The sequence below is a fragment of the Hypomesus nipponensis genome, chromosome 24, assembly GCF_054491055.1.
Source record: "Hypomesus nipponensis isolate SF chromosome 24, ASM5449105v1, whole genome shotgun sequence".
Lineage (NCBI taxonomy): Eukaryota > Metazoa > Chordata > Actinopteri > Osmeriformes > Osmeridae > Hypomesus > Hypomesus nipponensis.
In genome coordinates this window covers 6,621,137-6,641,341 of record NC_140384.1, presented here as the reverse complement: position 1 = coordinate 6,641,341, position 20,205 = coordinate 6,621,137, and the positions used below count along the sequence as shown (strand labels likewise).

Below are 20,205 nucleotides of genomic sequence, written 5' to 3'. Positions count from 1 at the left end.
CAGGAAAACAGGACATTTAAAGTATAATCGCTTTATTTACCTGAAACCACAAGTTGTGATACGTAATACAATCGTCAGCTCTGAAATTACAGTACAGTTGTTTGGCAAAACCATGCCATTGAAGGACTGTCTGATTTCCTCAGGGTATGCATCACTATCGCTGCACCTCCTAACCAGACACCACAAAGTCTGCTTACAACATGTCGCACATCACAGTGCAAAGCAAAAAGTCTCGTTTGGTAATTTTTTTACACATTCAATTCAAAAAGTATTTCCTTAGGAAAAGACACAGCTTTCTGAGCTTAATTAAACATTTGCACTATTATTTGTAGATTGTTTAAATTTAAATTTACCAATACTATACAGAACTATTACACAAATCTGTTCAAATAAATGGCTGCTTCAGAGGACATGCACCATGGAATATTATACATTACTAAATGTATGAAGTCTAGGTTTCTGAGATGGCACCAGAACTGTCACCTTTTCTCGACAGACGGCTATACTAAAGCGCTTCATGCAAGACCATTGAGGGACTGAGGACAAGGGATTAGTTCACTGGATTCCAAAAACATTTTAATTTGAACCCATTCCATTTAAATTAGATATCTTTTAGATTCTAAAAAAAAAAAAAAAAAGAAAAAAAAAATTGATGTACATATTAAATGTATGAATCATGTCTTGATTTGAGTTCTTATTTTGACATGCAAGTCTTGGAAGATGTGGTGCTGCTCAAAACACACATGCACAACACTAAAACAAAACCTTACAGTTTCTGCAAGGGGTTTAGAGGAGTGGGCGGGGCTTACACAGCCCCAGCTGCAGAGAGAGAAGAGAAAGAGACCAATCAGATGACTTACCTAAGGCATAGGTCAAAGCAAAGGCGCTATAAGACATGGCTCATTCACTATGCATGATGAAAGACATTTTAAAAGCTTTCCATTTCCTCCTGTCTGCCTACATAGATAGATGTCAAAAGCCATGCCGCATGCAAGCAGAGAAACGGTAAGGCACAAAGCCATTTCCACATGAAAACGCCATGCCTTGCGTTTGCAACACTTGCTGCAAGTAATATCCCTATACTCTGTCGGCCCCCCAAAAATATTTCCACCAATGAAATCAAGTCAGACAGAGCACTTCAATATATTTTTACCAGCTCACATATGTTGACTGGCACTTTGTGGAAAGGCATTTTTCAAATTAAAACTCTTACATCATCATATCATTGTCGTTCACACAATCTATAAAATGGCCAAAATCCCTGACTTAAAATAACAAGGAAAGCGGCAACATATAACATTTTGTTTAAAAGCAAAACAACATCTTTACGTCAAAGAGTCGAGATTTTGAATACACCTGCTCGACCGCAAGGCTTGGGTGTGTTTGATGGTGCCTGGATGAGAGCACACACTAGCGGGCAGGGTGCATGCAGGGGCAGGGGGGATACTCACTCTGATAAACAAGCGGAAGGCATTGGAAGAAATAGCAGTTAGGGTTTAGAGGAACTCGTACTGGCCTAGCATTGGAGAGGGCATGCTTTCCAGGTATACCTACCTACTGCAGTGTTTCTAAAAACACGGCTCAAGTCTACTAGCGTGACGGTATGGAGCATTCGGAAAACATGAAACCCTATACATATAGATACTACTGTGCTATATACAGATTTACATACTCTTCCACCTGCTAGTCCGAGTTAGGCCTATAACATGGTCATACATCCTAACATCAAGTCTAGACCACAACATGGTCCCATCAAAGCCTCAATCTTGTGCTCAGCTGATACTATTATTATCAGCATCTTGGTGTCTTTATATTCAAGTACAGTATGTGCACAATATACATAATCTATATAAGAATCATTGTTATTTGTAATGTACATGAAGAAAAAAAACGTAAACGTTTTAATATTGGAATAATGACAGAGTGTGTTGTGTTCAAGTAAACGTTTTAACGACAGGCTTGTCTATCAAAAAATTGTGTAGAATTAGACTAAAGTAACATTTACATGTTTCTTTCCCTACTTCCCTCAGGGAACATAAAAAGGTCAACCTCAATTTCAACTTAGAAAACCTTAAAAAGGTAGATGAGAATGTACTTCTCCTTCAACAAAAGCAAAAACGGTGCTTACCTCAACACTTAATATGACATGTCTTAGAACGTGAAAAGGCTTAGTGGAAAACAAGGAAAGGGATGAGGTCATATCAACAGCATTGAGGTAGCTGTGCTCGGCCTAGCACAGAAACTAAAAGCAAACCAGATATGGAGCTTATAACAGGGGGAGGAACAACTATCAACCGAGAAGAATCCCCATGCCCATCACAAAACACATGCACTTTTAGTACAGACCACTGAGTCAGTGCAAATGTTGTATGGTCATTACAGTTACACCCCTTTCTCATCCAAAGGCCATATATTAAAAGGTTCGCACTGAAGACGAGAGTAATACATTTGAGTCCAGTGCATGCCACTTGTAGCCTACCTGCTGTCCACAAATCCCCTCCCCAAATTACAAAAAGTTGATAAAATAGTGTTCATTCGCTGTACATATCATCTGATAGTTCCTACAATTCTATGCCTGTTCAAAAAACCGGGGGCACATAACTAAGGCTTGATATGAAAAAAGACCAACCGACAAAACTCAAGGTCATTAAAAAGAATGTTCATCAAAAAAAAGGATGAATAAAAAAAAAAAAAGAAAAGAAATGGAATGTTGAAAATGTCCTTGATCCAAATCAGCCAAGGGTGTTGACATACACGTACAAATGCTGAGCTCTCACTCTGTTTGACCAGGCGTGGTTGTGGTTGTGGTTGTTGTAGTGGTAGTAGTTGTTCCTGGTTAATGTGGGGTTGTTAGATGTATTAATCTCCACTCACACTGGTGCCCAGGGGGAGGGGGAGTGTGCTTGGAGTCAGTCAGGACCAGAACAACTCAGACACGTTAGTGTCGATGCTGTACAGCCACAGAACCAGGGGGAGGAAGATGGCCACAAAGGGCCAGGAGATCCCCTCTGTGCATGCGGACAGGGAGCAGCCCTTGCCGGCTGACTTCTCCAGGTCTTTACCAGGTTCCAGGTAGTTCCTGGCCACAAACTTGAGCAGCTCATCCAAAAGGATGACGGGCAGGGAGATCTTCAGCACCATCAGCCACTGTGTGAGGTTCAGAGGGGTGATCTGGAAGATGACCTGGAAGAGAGGAAGATGGGAGATGGTGAGATGGGCGGAGGGCGACGGGAAGATGGTGTTCTGGGGGGCGTTGAGCTGACTCACGGGCAGGGGCTCCACGTAGAGGATGAGGAAGTGGAGGGACATGGAGAGGCAGATGGCTCCCAGCAGCCACACGTTGTCCCAGGGAGGCATACGCAGCAGGGACTGGTTCTCAGACAGACTGGGGCACAGAGGGGAGGAGACACTTGCCATTCAAAATATGACCCCGACCACCGACTTTCACTTTGTTCCTCTGGAACTGAAACACGAACCCATCCGTGAAGGACGGAGGCTCCTCTTAGCGCAGGGGGGGCCCCCTCACCTGTTCAGAGCGTTGCACATCTCGATGGTGACGAGCACCGACAGGGCCATGGTCATGGGGTAGGGGGACTCAAACACGTGGCACTCCAGGTCCTGGAAGTCCGGGTTGTCAGGGGAGCACTGCAGAAAGTGGCTCTGGAGGGGGGGGGGACGACAGAGGGAAACACAGGAGGGGGGGTTTAGGTAAGGGCAGGCAGGATGGAAACGAACAACAGGTCCAGTCATCCAGGCCGTCTCACCAGCTGGTACAGGCTGATCATGGGGCCGTCTTCAGCAGCCACGAACCACCAGGCAGCCGCTCCCACAGTCCCGGCTCCGACATAGCCTGAGGGCAGAGACGGGGCCCAGGGGTTAGGGTCAGGGTCAAACTGAGCATTGGATCATTTCGATCGACGAGCCATGAACACAAGACACATGGAAGACTTGGTCTGAAAACAAAAAAACGTCTGAAAACAAAAAACTAAACAGTGGTAACACACATCCGATGGCCAGGTATCTGAAGAAGAGCCAGCCGGAGATGAGGGGCTCCTTGGCGTTGCGGGGGGGCTTGTTCATGATGTCCAGGTCGGGGGGGTTGAAGCCCAGGGCGGTGGCGGGGAGGCCGTCCGTCACCAGGTTGACCCACAGCAGCTGGACTGGGATCAGAGCCTCGGGGAATCCCAGAGCAGCAGTCAGGAAGATACTGCCCCGCATAACAAACACAACATGAACAAAACATGTCCACATTTAATAGGATTCAAATGTGACAGGTGTTCGGTCCGGTGAAGCCTCACCAGACCACCTCGCCCACGTTGGAGGAGATGAGATAGCGGATGAACTGCTTCATGTTGTTGTAGATGGCCCTGCCCTCCTCTACGGCCGCCACGATGGAGGAGAAGTTGTCGTCAGCCAGGACCATCTCAGAGGCCGACTTGGCCACGGCGGTGCCAGAGCCCATGGCGATGCCGATCTCCGCCTTCTTCAGGGCAGGGGCATCGTTGACTCCGTCTCCAGTCTGAGAACAACCAGGAGGTTCAGTCAAGAAAGAGAGAGATGGGAAAACGACCACAGAGACACAACCCAGAGGTCAAACTAGACGAGCGTCTCCACGCACCATGGCTGTGATCTCGTCCATGCTCTGCAGGAACTCAACGATCTTGGACTTGTGGGAGGGCTCGACGCGGGCGAAGCAGCGGGCGTTGATGACGGCGTCACGCTGCGCGGCGGGGGAGAGGTCGTCAAACTCGCGGCCGGTGAAGGCCATGCGCTCCACGTCGTCGTCCTCGGCCAGGATGCCGATGCGCCGGCAGATGGCCACGGCCGTGCCCTTGTTGTCCCCGGTGATCATGATGACACGGATGCCGGCCAGGCGGCACAGCTTGATGGAGGCCGCCACTTCCTGTCGCGGGGGGTCCAGCATGCCCACGCAGCCCACAAAGGTCAAGTCCGACTGGGCACAGAGAAAAGGGTCAGCATCGGGGACTTACCGCCAAAACTGGATGACCTTTACCAGTCAAAACTGTTGACTTTTTTAAAAGTTGATTTTGTTATGCAAGCAAACGAATCCAAAGACACATTAATAGACTGATTCACAAGGACATAGGGGAGTAGTCGAGTGCTCACCTCGTAGGCTGCAAAGCGGGCTGCATCGATGAGAACCATGTCCTCCTTCTTAGGGGGGGTGTCCCTGGTGGCCAGAGCCAGGCAGCGCAGGGTGTCACGCCCGGTCCCGTAATCCCGGATCACAGACAAGATCTTGTCCTTGACAACCGGGGTCATGGGAACCTTGCTGTTGCCCACTCGGACATGGGTACACCGGTCAATCACTCCCTCTGGGGCACCCTGTGAGGTAGGCACGTGTCGAGGGTTAATGGGGGGGGGGAGAAAAAAAAAGTGGCTAAATCCCAAATGCTAGGCTTCTAAAAAGTGGGCGGGACAAGAGGAGCCGGTACCTTGACAAACATTTTGCCGATGGAGGACCGGGCCTTGTTGGGGGTACAGTACACCGACATGGACTTTCTGTCGCGAGAGAACTCCAGGGTGAACTCCTTCTTCATCAGCTGCTTGATCACCTGGGAGGACGACCACAGAGGAAGGTCCTCAGAAAAGCTGCCGTTTAAAATGACATCGGCCGGGTTTCCCAGTTTTGTTAAGAAGCTCTTCTTAACACTAAGAGCTTCTTAAGAGCATTCTGAGAACGCTCTAGAACGCTCTTAGCGTTAAGAGCTTCTTAACGAATCTGGGAAAACCGGCCATTGTCGTTTCGACTTTCGGTGTGAAGGAACTTACAGAGTTGCAGGCGTTGGCCCTCTCGATGTTGGGGAGGTGCTTGACCTCGGTGTCAAACGCGTTCATCTTCTCCACCAAGCAGGTCAGGGCGGTCTCCGTGGCCTCTCCGACCTTCTCAAACACCCCTTTGGCCTAACGACACAGACACACACATTAGCCAACAGTCGCCGTGTCACAGTCGAGTGAGAGAGCGGACAGACAGGGCGGCTGACCTCGTTGAAATCTAGAGAGGAGTCGTTGCACAGGGCACAGATGGTGGCGATCTCTACCAGACCATCAAACTGAGAACTCTTCACAAGATTACCATCCTGATACCTGGTGAGAAACACAAGCGGAAATGAGAGGGTTTCAGACATGCATGTGTGTGTGTGTGTGGGGGGGGGGGGGATACTTACACTTCTCCTTCAGGGGCATACGTGGAGCCAGTGATGGTAAACTCCCCCAGAGAGCAGCTTTCTGCTTCAGCTTTGTCAACAATGAACATCTGTTGAACAAAACAAAACAGAGGACACATTAATATCACTCAAAAAGGACAGACACATCCTCAATGATCACTTCCTTCCAACTACAGTAGATGGCAGTAGACACCACAGGAACGGCAAAAAAAAAAAAAAAAGAAGACCTGATATAAAACTAACCCTACACACCGGAGAGGAAAACAGACTGTGTCAACCGAGTGTCTCAACGTGTCCCTGCTTTGTGTGTTAGAGGACAGGGACACATGCCTTGAGAAGTTAGCTTATACCCCTCTCATTCCTCAACAGAGCAGGCTGTCATGGAGCCAAACACAGCAGGGCTGCCTGGGAGGCGGCCACAAGGCGTGGGTCTTTCCCCACAGGAAGCCTCGGTCCTCACGGTGGGCAGGGCTCACACAAACACTGTCACACGAGAGAGTCAGGAGAGATGTCGCAGGCAGAGACACTAGGGAGGGAGAGAGATGCTAATCACTCGAGTCCTCCTTCAGCTCGAGGCCACGCTTCTGAAAGAGAGTGTTGCTGACGTCAGCTGCATATCGAGGAACATGCATTCCATTAGGGTTATTTTTAGACCAGTCTTAACCTCTTTTTGGCTTGATGTCAAACAGGCTTATGTCCGTTGGGGGTGCTACAATTTTTTTTGTCAAAGTCCAAGGAGGATTATTATATGGCAAGGCAAAGATATCAACTTGTTAGAAGTTATCACTTCCTGCAAACAATGGCCATACACATTCCAACAGTTTAAGTTCCTTTTGGCCTCTACTGATTAAATGACAGACATTTCAGTGCGACACAATGAGGCAAAGGGTGGATCTATGGGTGGAAATGGATACGGGCCAGAAAGCCAGGGGAAAAAGTTAATTCTGAGAAACGACTGGTCACTGACAGAAGAATGCCTCATCTAAAACATTAAACATATCTGCTAAATAGCAGCTAAACAAGTCCATTTCAGAAAGAGCGGATTCAGCAGTCCTAAAGACCGGACTCAGAGTCAACATGCTGAATTGATGAAGAACGTCTCCATTCACTGGTGCCGGGGTGCCACTCAGAGAGCGGGGTGGAAGAACCTGATTGGAATACTTAGAAAAACTGCGACGCAAGGTCGGTTACGCAACAGCACTGCAAGTCATCAAGCAGCTAACTGTAGAGGAAGATTACAGCAGCGGCCTGCTCCCTGTGTGTCGAAGGACCTCGCCATCTTTCTCCTTCACGAGAAACTATTGGAACTGAAAGCAAGGGTGGCCAACACAGCTCTGGGAGACACCAGAGCAGACCCAGTGTGTGTGTGTGTGTGTGTGCGTGTGTGTGCGTGCATGTCCACCCACCCTGCACACAGACATCTGGTTGGTGGTGAGGGTGCCCGTCTTGTCGGAGCAGATGACGGAGGTGCAGCCCAGGGTCTCCACGGAGGGCAGGGACCTGACGATGGCGTTCTTCTTGGCCATCCGGCGCGTGCCCAGGGCCAGGCAGGTGGTGATGACGGCCGGCAGGCCTTCGGGGATGGCGGCCACGGCCAGCGCCACGGCGATCTTGAAGTAGTAGACGGCGCCGCGCACCCAGGAGCCCCCGTGGACGGGGTCGTTGAAGTGGCCGATGTTGATGATCCACACGGCCACACAGATCAGGGAGATGACCTTGGACAGCTGCTCCCCGAACTCATCCAGCTTGGCCTGCAGCGGAGTCTTCTCCTGTTCCGTGGCCGCCATCTCGTCGCGGATCTTACCGATCTCCGTGTTGACGCCGGTGGCCACCACCACGCCGATGGCCTTGCCTGCGGCGATGTTGGTCCCCTAGGGTGACGCGGGACACGAAAGAATGTGTCAAATGATTCATGAGGCCGCGCCTTATTTTGCAGTGTCAAGTGTACAAACGTTGGTGTAAAACAGTCAAGTAGTAAGTGCTGAAGTGAGAGGAGGAGCTGCGTACAGAGAACAGCATGTTCTTCTTGTCTTGGTTGACAGCGCGGGGGTCAGGAACGGGGTCAGTGTGCTTGATCACAGACACAGACTCGCCTGCAATCACAATAGGGAGCAACAGGTCAAATGAGTTAAGGTGAAGTGATGTAAACATCAACATTCCATGTAACAGAGTAGGGTCGTACCGGTCAGGATGGACTGGTCCACCCTCAGGGTTGTAGACTTGATTGAAGAGAGACGGATGTCAGCGGGAACCTTGTCTCCAACTGGGGAAGGTAGGAGGACAAGCACACAATGAGTATTTGTGGGGAAAAAAAGAAGAAAAAAAACACAATACACACTGTGCATGGAAAATATATTCATGTATATGCAACAATAGCACCTCTCAATATCGCTTCTAAAATACATGTCAGTATGTACTGTAGGAAATCAGAGTCGATAACAGTAAAAAACGGGCCGGCTTGTGAAATACATCCACAGGTTCGAGACACCAGAGAGGAGCTCTCTGATTCATTCACTGCACAAAAAGGGAGCATGAGCGTCAAACTGAAATGTTCTCGCTACTACCCGGGCTGCTTGCTGTGCCACGCTGAGCCCCACCAGTCCTGAGGTCCCACAGCTGCAGGGAGGAGGAGGAGAGGGGGGGGGCAGAGCTGGAGATGGAGGACTGGTGAGCCATAAAAGGCCCGTCTCAGAGGAAAAAGCCAATTTGGGCCACGTCTGAATTGCGATGACCCGATTCAGCTTCCTATTAGTACATAAATGCTGGAGTGGGGGAGCAGCTCACTGTGAGGACCGGTTATCGCAGCTCGAACACGATGAGCAGTCCTAAATGAGGGGGCACGTTAACACCCGCTAAAGAGCTCTGAAAGAGATGTGTTGCATTGACAAGACGGAGCTCTGTCCAAGTCAATGTCATGACCAAAACACAGATTTTTCACGACACAGGACAAAATGAGCAGACATGCACATTCGATTAACTTTCATCCCAAAACAAATATAATTCCACACAATAAACACAAAGGTTAAAATTACTTCCAGAGGTAGAGAGGGTAGTTTTCAACATTCAGGGGATTTTTTACAAGCAATCAAACACCAGCTCTGGGAATAAAAATGTCTAATCTAGGTTAATGAAGATGATTATTGAAAGTGAGAGCGAAATTAAGGTTGTTCCAACATCAGGATTCCCTTTTCAGGACTGAACAGACACACATACTAATCTGAGCCCCCTCAATGCCCTTGAGGGGAGAAGAGAGGAAAATAGCATCAGCCCGACAAACGCACGCAGCCCAAAAGAGGAAAACTATTTCAATTTGTTCCCCGATGCTCTGATCAGGTTTATATGTGGATAAATGATAGCAGCTGTTTCCCAGTCATCTCCACAGCACAGGAAGAGGCAGGAGATAATACCAGTCAGCCAGCGGCTGGCAGAGACAGAGAGACAGAGAGAGAGAGACAGAGACAGAGAGAGATATATAGACAGAGAGATATAGACAGAGAGAGACAGAGACAGAGACAGAGATATATAGACAGAGAGATATAGACAGAGAGAGGGGGACAGAGAGAAAGAGACACAGAAACAAAGTTAGACAGAGAGAGAGAGAGAGAGAGACAGAGAGAGAGACAGAGACAGACACAGAGAGACAGAGTTAGACAGAGAGAGAGACGGAGACAGAGAGAGACAGCGAGAGAGAGAGAAATAGACAGACAGACACAGACCAACCTCTTCTGTGTACTGTGACCAATTCATCTGAGCACAAAACACACTTCAACCTAAGAGCATCTTTCAAGCCCCTGTTAAAACGATGATGTCATGTTCAGAGGCTTTTTTCAATATTTGAAGTAGAGACTCCTAAGCCTCAACACAAACGAGCGGATCGCCAGCCTTGGTTGGAAAATGAAATGCTGACGTCCTGTTTTAATAGGACGCCCTGGTGAGAATGTATCTAGGCATGTCACATGATATGAAATGTACCGACACAGGGATTTGGACTGACAGTGGGTTTCAGCAAATACAGAGGACCAGTGACAGCTTCTCTCAGGAGACCAGTGTCAAGCTAAATTGCTTCTTTCAACTGTCTAGATGTGGAGCGAAAGAAAAAAAAAAACTGACCTCCAAGAGGACACTATGAAAAGGGTTTGTGTTAGCTAGGCCCCACACCAGGACACAGTTAGGACTAGCGCAGCGCCAACTTTTAGACATGCAGAGTTACATTGAACCGTTGTTAGGGAGAACATGGCAACAGAGTGTTAAGAAATCTATATTGAAAAATATATATATATTTCTTGAAGCCATGTGGCTAAACAACCACATCCTGGGGGTTGTGTAACACTTCCTGTGGCAAGTCATCATGACATTTATTTTTAAATATTGACTTCTGCAAATCGAGGGGGGTCTGGAGCCAAATAAATATTGGACAAGTGATGTTGATTAATGGGCAGAGCTCTTATGATGAATGTGAAGCGAACCCTAGACGGCCAGGCATTGTTGCTGTTCTGCGGGACAGCGAGCCTGCCCTGAATGAAGTGTCTGCTTATATCACCTGTCCCTTTGTGTCAACATCCTACTTGGTAGCAGTCCAACAGCCTCCTCACCCCCCCCCCCCCCACGCCTGCCAACAAGTGAGAGAACCCACGACTTGAACTGCGACAGCTTCTTCTGGAACGAGTGGGGCAGGCTCTCCAGCCTGACTCCCGGGGGCCCCCCCTCTGGGCCCCCCCTGTAGGGCCCCCCCCCCCCCTCTGGATCAGTCCATCAACACCACTGACGGTGGACAGCTTTGACTGGCAGACACAAGTAAGTGACACGCGGAGAGGCTCTCAGGGGGGGCATGTGCTGATGGCAGCTGAAACAAAAGGAGGTGGATTCTTGCTGACCTGAGGGGGGCTCTCGCTCAGACGCTAGGCTGACAGGTAACCCTCTCCAGGAACTTTCCGACAGCACTTGGCCAGCTGCTCTCCATCCTTACGCACTTTGAAAAGAGACAGGGAACTGCGCTGCATTCAAATGGGTAAGATTAGCCGCGGCCAAGTCCAAGGGTGTGAGATCTATACAATTGAGGGCTGTGTCAGAACCAGATGGAGAAGCTACCACTGGATTTAATCTTCACATTCAAATTGCAGAAAGACTGTGAACACTTCCCACCTCAGCGAGGGGGAGGGGGTGTGCCTGTGTTGTACACCAGACCCATACACCGTGTCCTGGGCCAGGATCCGTTGCTATGGCAACAGGACAGTGCGTCACATGACGCTGAGATGAAGAACAGCCGGCCTGGCTGTTAGGAGATCTAGAACAGATGCTGTCAAGAGTTCTTCCAAGGGACCAGCTTGGAGATGGCTGCCTTTAGGTAACCTCTGACCTCAATCTTGTCACCATGTACTGTGCTCTCCTGACACAGTGAGCTGGGGAAAACATCTGGGGTGTGTAATTTTTTTTAAAAAATTTAACCCAACTAAAAATAGATTTAGACAAAATAAATAAGAAAGAAACAAGAAAAACATTTGGTAACACGCATTACCAAAACATGGTATGCGTCTAATTTATATCCCCATAAACCATGGGGCCTGCAATGTGCTCCATCTAGTAAATGCCATTAAACATTCAAATATGAACCAAACCTAAAACGTCAAATAAAACATTATTAATCCCATCCGGAGTGTGCAGGGTGGCTGTCTTCTCCCTTGTTTGCTGATGAGTTGGTCACGTGAGGTTATGAATTCATGGGCCAGTCCAGAGCTACAGCCAGCAGTGTAACAGACATACAGCCTTGTACTTAAGACAGGAGAAGGGTCCTTGTGTTTCTGTCAGTTTCTCCTCGTGTCCTAACACCACCTCTCTCCTTAGTGTCACCTCTCAAAAAGTCTGGACAGGGTCACATGCCCCTCTAACCTCTATAGCTGGGCAGCATAGCCCGGATTCTCAGCAGTTAATGCAGAATGTACTGAGTTGCCACAATTAAAGTTTTACCCTGAAAATGACGGCAACACAGAACAATCTGCCAGAGAATGACTGCACCCTCATTAACACATTTGTGTCCTCTTTAGGGCTATTGAACACTGCAGAAAATGAAGAAGAGCGTTACATCATCCCTCAAGACAATTCCCTTCCCTCAGGCAAGACAGACCACAATGATCTGGTTGAGGAGCAGGGCAGGCCCAACACCTGGCTGGATCCGACACTCACCCCCCCCCCCCCTCCCCACAGTGACAGAAGACGTTCGCCAGGCCCCAGAAAATGCCACATGCCATTCCGGGTGTCTGGAATCCCAGGCCGTGGAGGGTGCTGCTGGGCAGGGTCTCTGTGTGCCGGGCATGGTAAGGGGGGATCATTGTCCACAACCACTTCCCTACAAGGTCATCGCACTCTCCAAACAATAGGAGCAGCTGATAGATCCACTCTCTGTCCTATCAGACTCCCCGACCTCACATGCTACACAGGGGAGTAACCCCCCCCCCACCCCCCCACCTCCCCCCCAGGCCCATACAAGGCCATATTCCACCCTATACTCCCTCTAAACCAATCAGAGCCTTGACACACACCGTTAAACAAATGATGCACACGCCCACAGGCGAAGCTTAACAAGCTTTAGGTGTCCCGACGTTGACGGCAGCTATTCAGGGACAGAAGCGCATCCTTTAATTTCCCAGAAGATTCCCGTGGTGAACTTGTGAATTTAGAGTGAGGACAGCAGCCCCAACGCTGCCATGGGGGCAGGGAGCAGCCCCAACGCTGCCATGGGGGCAGGGAGCAGCAGGAGCAGTAGCCTGAACCACAGAGCTGCGGACGACAACCTGGAGCAGCCACCGACAGGGAGGAACTGGGCTGACTGGGCTGCAGATTAGTTTAGTTAGAACAGCAGAGACAGCATTCCATCCTCTTCGCTGCAGCCAGGGTCGAGGGAAGCTGGTAAAGGAGTGGTGGTGGTGGTGAGGGGGGGGACATAAACGACATAGGAGCAGTATAGCCTCTGGCCATGCAACAGAAGCGTGAGAAATGTGTTACGCTCTGAACAAAAGGGACGGAAAGCTCATCTGAAGTCAGTCAGCATCTCCCGAACGTGTCTGCATTCCGAGGCTTTAAAAAGCAAAAGTGGAGGCAGGGCTTTGGAGGCAGGGCTGTGGAGGCAGGGCTGTGGAGGCAGGGCTGTGGAGGCAGGGCTGTGGAGGCAGGGCTGTGGAGGCAGGGCTGTGGAGGCAGGGCTGTGGAGGCAGGGCTGTGGAGGCATGGCTGTGGAGGCATGGCTGTGGAGGCATGGCTGTGGAGGCAGGGCTGTGGAGGCAGGGCTGAGTGTCTGGCCCGGGAGCAGGAGGCAGTGTCAGAGCCCACAGTGGTAACCTGACAGGCAGGGCAGCAGGCAGGCTGGCTCCTTTAGTATTCTCCTCACAACCAAGTGAGCCGGAGAGCTGCCTATGTCCTCAGCAGAGAGACAACCTTCTGCGTCATCGGCCCCTCCTGCCTGACGGGGGGGGGGGGGCTCTGGGGCTCTGGCAAAGATACTCGGTGAGGACGCTGGCGGGAATCAATATGGAAGGGCTCAGAAGGATTTAGCAGGTATGTCGGAGCGCTCCAGGTGACGCTGTCCACCTGACATCACGGGCTACGCATCCCTGTGTTCTGCTATCGGTGGTATGTGGTGTGACCACGTTTCGTAAGCCGTCATACAACACACACAAACACCCATTTAAAACAGTGGAACCATGCAGATCATGACTGCGGGTTTAGCGAAAGAACCACTTTGCTTAAAATGATGGTGATGAAAAGATAAGCATGTCAGGAGGTAGTCTAACAAACCACCCTGGCCAAACGTGTGCTACAGAATCAGCCAACCAGTGAGATCCAGCCAATCAGTGTACTCGATGCTGCCTGTGTCCTTCTCAAGGTGACTCCAGTGTGTTACTGAACAACATCCAGCGTCACCCGCTGCAACCCCTGGGGAGGGCCAAAGACACCTGTCATCTCCACTACCGTCACTGCCTACTATAAATAAGGCATTCCATAATCTAGACAGGCAATCCGAGCTAAAAATACAAGCCACAACTATGCTGAAAACCACTGCATCACCTCAGTGGCTTAGGGTTAAAGCTAGTTTCATGATAACGCCAGCACTTGAAAGACTACAGCATTCCACTCAGCGGGATCCATCCCTGGTGCAGCCAGTAGTCCCATGTTGCCAGGGCCACATTCCCCCTCCAAAGATCCATCCCAGCACACCTGAGCTGCAGCACAACTTTGCTTTTAATATACCTCTGGATGAATCCACCCCGGGTGGTTCTGCGGCTGAGTTTTAAGATGGACCAACAATATGTTAGCATGGTGTACACCTCATCCAAAGCTGTACGTGAGCACTCGTGGGATGAGTCCGGGATGATGTCTATGCACATGACGCGAGGGGGCCCTCATCCCCCACCAGTGCACCGCCCTCAGAGACGGGCGGGTTAATAGGAACATCCCGAAATACACCACTTCTGTAGGGTGAGTCACCCCTGCAATGGGACCAGGGGAGAGTGGAGTCGAAATAGAGCTGCGGTACTGAAGTTAAAGCCTGAGGATGCCTGGATTCGTATGCCCTGTTGAGAATAGCTTTCACCTGAACCAGTGCACATTACCCATGTATAACATGTTTCCCCCCTTTTGCTTTTGCAAATTTACAGCGGTTTATGCGATATTTGGAAATACTTGCTAATAATTTCTTAACACTTGCTCTAATTCCTCACACAGCCAGCCAGAGTATTCAGCTGAATGTGATCCATTTCATTGCACGATGTGGGGCCGGTATCGCCACCTTACCAGCAACCTCCACAATGTCTCCAGGCACGATGTCTTTGGCCTTGATCCTCTGGACAGTCTTCCTGTCCTGGCGATACACCTTCCCCATTTCAGGCTCATACTCTTTAAGTGCCTCGATGGCATCCTCCGCATTACGCTCCTAGGGACAAAAAGGATGATGTCATTAGTATGAAAATACATAAATGCACATTATTATTATGAACACTGATGCTGGTTTGAAAATGGCCTTTATACATTGCTAAACAGCTCATATATTTGCACTAAGGTCATTTCTGCTTCATAAAACAATTAACCCTATGCCAATAGTGATTTATAACACCCATGAAAAAGAAATTCACAGAGACTGTGCCAACATCACGTTTGTTTATTCAGTCACTATGGAGTGGAACGTTTGACTCTAAAGTCCATTCTTGGCTCACTTCTCCATTACTGGGAGCCAATCATAGTAGGAACAGCAAACGTCACCATTTCCTGTTGGGCTGATAATTCGAGTCAACTGGGATACACAGGTCAGAGTCTACCCCCACACTGTCATTTTCCATAATGTTGGTTCTTGGAGTAATAACATGCCAGTTAAAGTCAAATGAGTTTACACTTGCAGATTCATCACAAGTTAAAAGACAAGAAACTAAATATGAATATTATATCTAGAAAGCTGTTAATGACACCAACAATCTAACAGTTAATACTGACTAACAATCCCTGACCTTCCATGAATTCGATCAGGGCCAAGAATGTTTAAGACTTGTCTGTGGCTATAAAAGTCTCATGTAAAACAATTTCTAGTTGAGTGATTCCCTTTTTGGAATGTTTAAAATGGTACCAGTGAGGAAATGAAGGCTTAGTCCTGGATAACCTCATGAAGAATACATGAAAGTCAGTCTTGATATACACAACTAACGTCAGAAACCACTTTAAATGTTATTTATTGCACTTTGCCTTTATTAATGAGACACACAAAAGACTTGTCCCTCCTTTCAGTTGAACTTGGGTGTCATAGCAACACAAAGTTTTCAAATGTAGTCAGTGACCTAGTTTCTAGCCCTGTTTGCAGTTTTGTCATGAAGGTTTTGTTAAAAGCTTTATATTGAGAGAAGAATATAAAACCGGCCTCTCTGAATTTTATGGTTAGTTCAGCTTTAACGTCATCTCTCTCTATAGTATAACACAAATCTTCAATGTGTGAAGGAAGGTGGTCATCAAAGCCCCACAAGGTGTAGTAGACCAGTGGTTCTCAACCCTGGTCCTCAAGGACCCTCTGTTCTGCATGCTTGAGATGTTTCCCTGCTCCAAAAACACCTGATTCAAATAAAGGGCTCGTTATCAAGCTCTGTAGAAGCCCGGTAACAAATATGCATTTGAATCAGGTGGGTTGGAGCCCAGAAACATCTCAAACATGCAGGACAGGGGGTCCTTCAGGACCAGGGTTGAGAACCACTGGTTTAGACAATAGGTGTGTTTGACTTCATGCAGTGCCGGCATCGCCTGCAGCCGCCTGCAGCCCGGCTGACTTGAAGCAACCAATGGCATTCTCAGCTTCAAGGCAGCTGGCTGCTGCCGACTGTCACAGCCGCCGGCACTGCATCAAGTCGAACACACCTAATGTCATGTCATGTGACCATGTATTGTGATGGATCCTGTGGTTGCTCACCTGCCAAACACCTACGATGGCGTTGGCTATGAGAATGAGCAAGATCACGAAAGGCTCCACAAAAGCTGTGATCGTTTCTTCCCCATCCTCAAACCAGGCCAAGACCTGAAGGGAAACACAGAAAAACACATCCGACATTGTTGAGATTGTACACTGGACATAAAGAAATCATAAAAAATAAAAATAAACATTTACGTCTGTAAATCTTTCTTGCTGAGGGGTGAAATAGCTCTTAGCTCGAGCCACAACATCAACATTCCGACTAATCCTACCAATGGCCCGAACTAAGGTGTTCAAATAGGAGTCTAACATGCAGCTCGACAGCTGGATCCAAATTAGGCTGATTAACAGAATATGGTTAGCAGTAAAATGTTACTTATCTTTCCATGGGCAAACAAAGCTATTAACTAATTGAACTCCCAGAATCTGAAACCGACACCCGTGTCTAATATGGAAGGCAAATGACAATTTGAAACCAACCACCACCACCACCACCAAGGTTGTAATCCCAAACCACATACCACACGACAAAACCGCCCCAATGAAACCAGTGACATATTTATATGACATTTTAGTCATTTAACAGAAGCGTTTATCCAAAGTGACATACATAGTGCATAAAGAGAGTACAGTAGAAGTTCAAGAATCAACACCATCCTTAACCTCAGTTCTCTCTCCCTCTCTCCCTCACACGAGATACAAATCATCTTATTGGAGTGAGGCTCAGTCATTTGCATAATGTCCCTCTGTACAACAAAAGAGCACATTTTAATACTGCACCTTGTCAGGGCCAGCCAGAGTTATACAGCGTCCTGTATACAGTGCATTTCTCTGTACTCAAATCGTGTTGTGTCATTTCCTGTCAGCCTAGGCCTGTCCCAGCACCAATAGTAAGCCCCCCCCCCCCCCCCCACCACATATCTTTTGTAGCACTACAGAACCGAGTGGGGGACATTAAAGAGAGGAGGTGCATCTGTCTGGACAGTACCCTCCCACCAAAGGTCCGAGCCCAAATTTGGTCTCGAGTGGTGCCCTGTTCCCGCTGTCAGCCAGCAGCCTCCAACACCTCCGTATCATACGTCTGGGCACTGCACAGCAGATACCAGCTTCTCCAGCAGCAGAGCCAGACAGACACACACATTTTCCAGGGTTCTGGAGGTTATCGAGTCCAGTTTCTGGGCCCCAAAAAAAGGATCAATGCCGGTCTGAAAAAGACTATACCTCCTCAACCTGTGGAATCCACATCAAACATCTCATTCTTGCCATCTCATTTTAGTTATTTTGAGTGCGCACTAATATAGAACGCTTCCGTTTTAAGGTAAATGTAATAAGGCGTACAGTACTTTATCGCTCAATAATGCACACCCCGGAACTCCCTCTCAACCAATCAGAATGCTTGATTTCATCCACCCGTATTATAATTAAGCAATAAGTTACGAGAGGCAGTACTTTATCCTCCGCTGCGCGTCGGGCCTAACAACACCCTGGAACCCGTACATTATTGACGATAAAGTACTGCCTCTCGTACCTTATTGCTTAAATATAGCCTTTAAATACAACAGAATACTGTTGGACAGTCAGTTACGTCAAGTCAAGCGAAACGTCCGAAACATAGGCAGAGAGTCATGAACGAAGAGGAGAAGGCCATTACGCAGCAACAATCCAGGAAGACCTAAATGTCTTGCTTGACACATGGTGATAGCAACTCAATACAAGCAACTGCTGTTGTCACCATTCCTCAGACAGGTCGCTAGCTTTCTCAGCTGTTTGGTCCTCTGGTCTGTGAGCGTAACCTCAGATGAGATATGCAAACTGAAGACATTAACACTTGCTGTCTACACTTCCCATGTCCCTGAGCCATACATAAACATTCCCTTTCCCCTCTTGACCTTTCTGTAATTGACAATATCAACATCCAGGCTCATACTAAAACAGGAAGGCAATTAAAGAGCATTTGAAAACCCAATGAGTTTTCATAAATATACTTACAAAAGATATACAGGCCGCCAACAGAAGAATTCGCACAAGTAAATCTTCAAACTGTTCAACAACAAGTTCCCATAAGGACTTTCCTGTTGAAAATAAGTGAATTGTAAAATACATCACATTTAAACTTCTTGTGTCCATTAAGACACGTCAAATCAGACATACCTTCTTCAGCAGGTAACTCTGTTTAGGGCCAATCCGATGGACATGTAGGGAGGAAGAGAAAGACATTTGAGGAGAAAACAAAACAGATGTGTTTTTGACATTATGACACAGAAGTAATGTAAACTAAATGACTAAATGTAATGGTGTCCAATCCAGACACCCGTTTCTTACAAAACATTGACGTACCAGAAAGGTCACCTTGAATACTGTCAGGTGCTCAGTATTCAGGTACACGCATCAGTTATGTCCTACATTTAATGTGGAATCGCTCAAGTGCAATCCTGAACATTACAGCGCTCACTACTGTAAGGAAAACAGGTTACAGTAGCATACACGCAGGCCTTCTGCTTATAGTCAACCAATGTTGAGGCGTACAACGTGTTGTTACTCCTTAACGTAAACACAAAATCAAACGGGATTTAACCAAAATAGGCATATTTATTTCTTTTTTGATACTTTGTAGCAACGACTTGACAACACGAGGTCGTCTGTGATGACGTCAGCTAATTCCCTTGAATGAACAAGCCGGGTGATGCTGCTGACATTGACCTTATGTATTACAGGCCTGAACTTGCCAGTGATAACGCCTCAAATTACTAGAACTATGTTTACTTACCGTTTGTGCCCCATTTCTCCCTTTGTCGTTTAACTTGGTCCAAGCCAAGCCCCGTGCTTTCGTTGACATTGAAATAGCTATAAACTTCTTCAACACTTTTTTCATGAGCGTTCTCCATGGTAGTGACGTTCAACTCCGTGTCAGATATATTTTGTGTAGCCTACGCACTCTCCTTGTTTGTTTTCTTTTTCCTTTCAAAATAATAAATATTGTACCAATTTAGAGATATGCACTCACACTGAGAAAGCAACCAGAAAAAATGTAAGTCAAGAATTGGCGAAGAAAGCTAACTTCTATGCTGGTATGAAACGAAATTCCCCCCTCTAACAAATCTCATCCGAAAGACACATTCCAAGACAAGCTACCTATTACCCGTCACGGTGAAGGTTTCTGTGGGTGTCCTCTCTTGTCTCCCAAAAAATGGTGGAAGATTGTGCAGTAATCGTCCCTGTTGTGGACTGCATTCACCCAGTCCAATCCTTGCGCTGCCCTCAATGTGCGTTGTTCAGCTTCTCCACGGCGCAGCTCTGAGCTCAGTGGTGGCTAGCTGAGGTGCTAATCAGGTTTTATGAAAAGTGCCTCACTACTGCCCCTCTGTTATTGTCATACGTCGATGGAGTAAAGCCATTGGATGGACTCAATCCGGAAATGCTTGGTTGCCCAACGCCGAAGTGGAAAGAAGGTTTAGTAGGCTGTGTGATAGTTCAAATGCTAAATATTTCATGACCAAATTAAAGTGCAGACCAACTTGGTACGTAAACACGTAGATTAAATCTCGTTGCAGCCATAATACCCGGAGCCCAATGACTCATGCC

The 20,205-nt window shown here is 47.9% G+C and overlaps 1 protein-coding gene across 2 annotated transcripts; it reads right to left on the bottom strand.

Annotated features, from left to right (window-relative positions):
• Positions 1-15: 15 nt before the first annotated feature.
• LOC146232907 (sarcoplasmic/endoplasmic reticulum calcium ATPase 2a-like) lies at positions 16-19,937 on the bottom strand. 2 transcript variants are annotated; one of them, XM_084690181.1, is made up of 21 exons: positions 19,756-19,937; positions 19,391-19,581; positions 18,775-18,792; positions 18,613-18,695; positions 16,624-16,728; positions 14,973-15,111; positions 8,371-8,451; positions 8,196-8,281; positions 7,595-8,059; positions 6,189-6,277; positions 6,006-6,108; positions 5,794-5,925; positions 5,457-5,576; positions 5,128-5,346; positions 4,619-4,954; positions 4,299-4,519; positions 4,005-4,207; positions 3,765-3,850; positions 3,527-3,660; positions 3,268-3,385; positions 16-3,183 (listed from the first exon to the last, which is right to left on the bottom strand). In XM_084690181.1, exons 2-21 carry the CDS (start codon positions 19,506-19,508, stop codon positions 2,914-2,916), a joined length of 3,126 nt encoding a protein of 1,041 aa, XP_084546307.1. In that variant the 5' UTR covers positions 19,509-19,581; positions 19,756-19,937; the 3' UTR covers positions 16-2,913. The 2 variants fall into 2 exon arrangements, with proteins under 2 accessions (XP_084546307.1, XP_084546306.1); XM_084690180.1 differs by having other exon boundaries at positions 19,763-19,937.
• Positions 19,938-20,205: the final 268 nt, after the last annotated feature.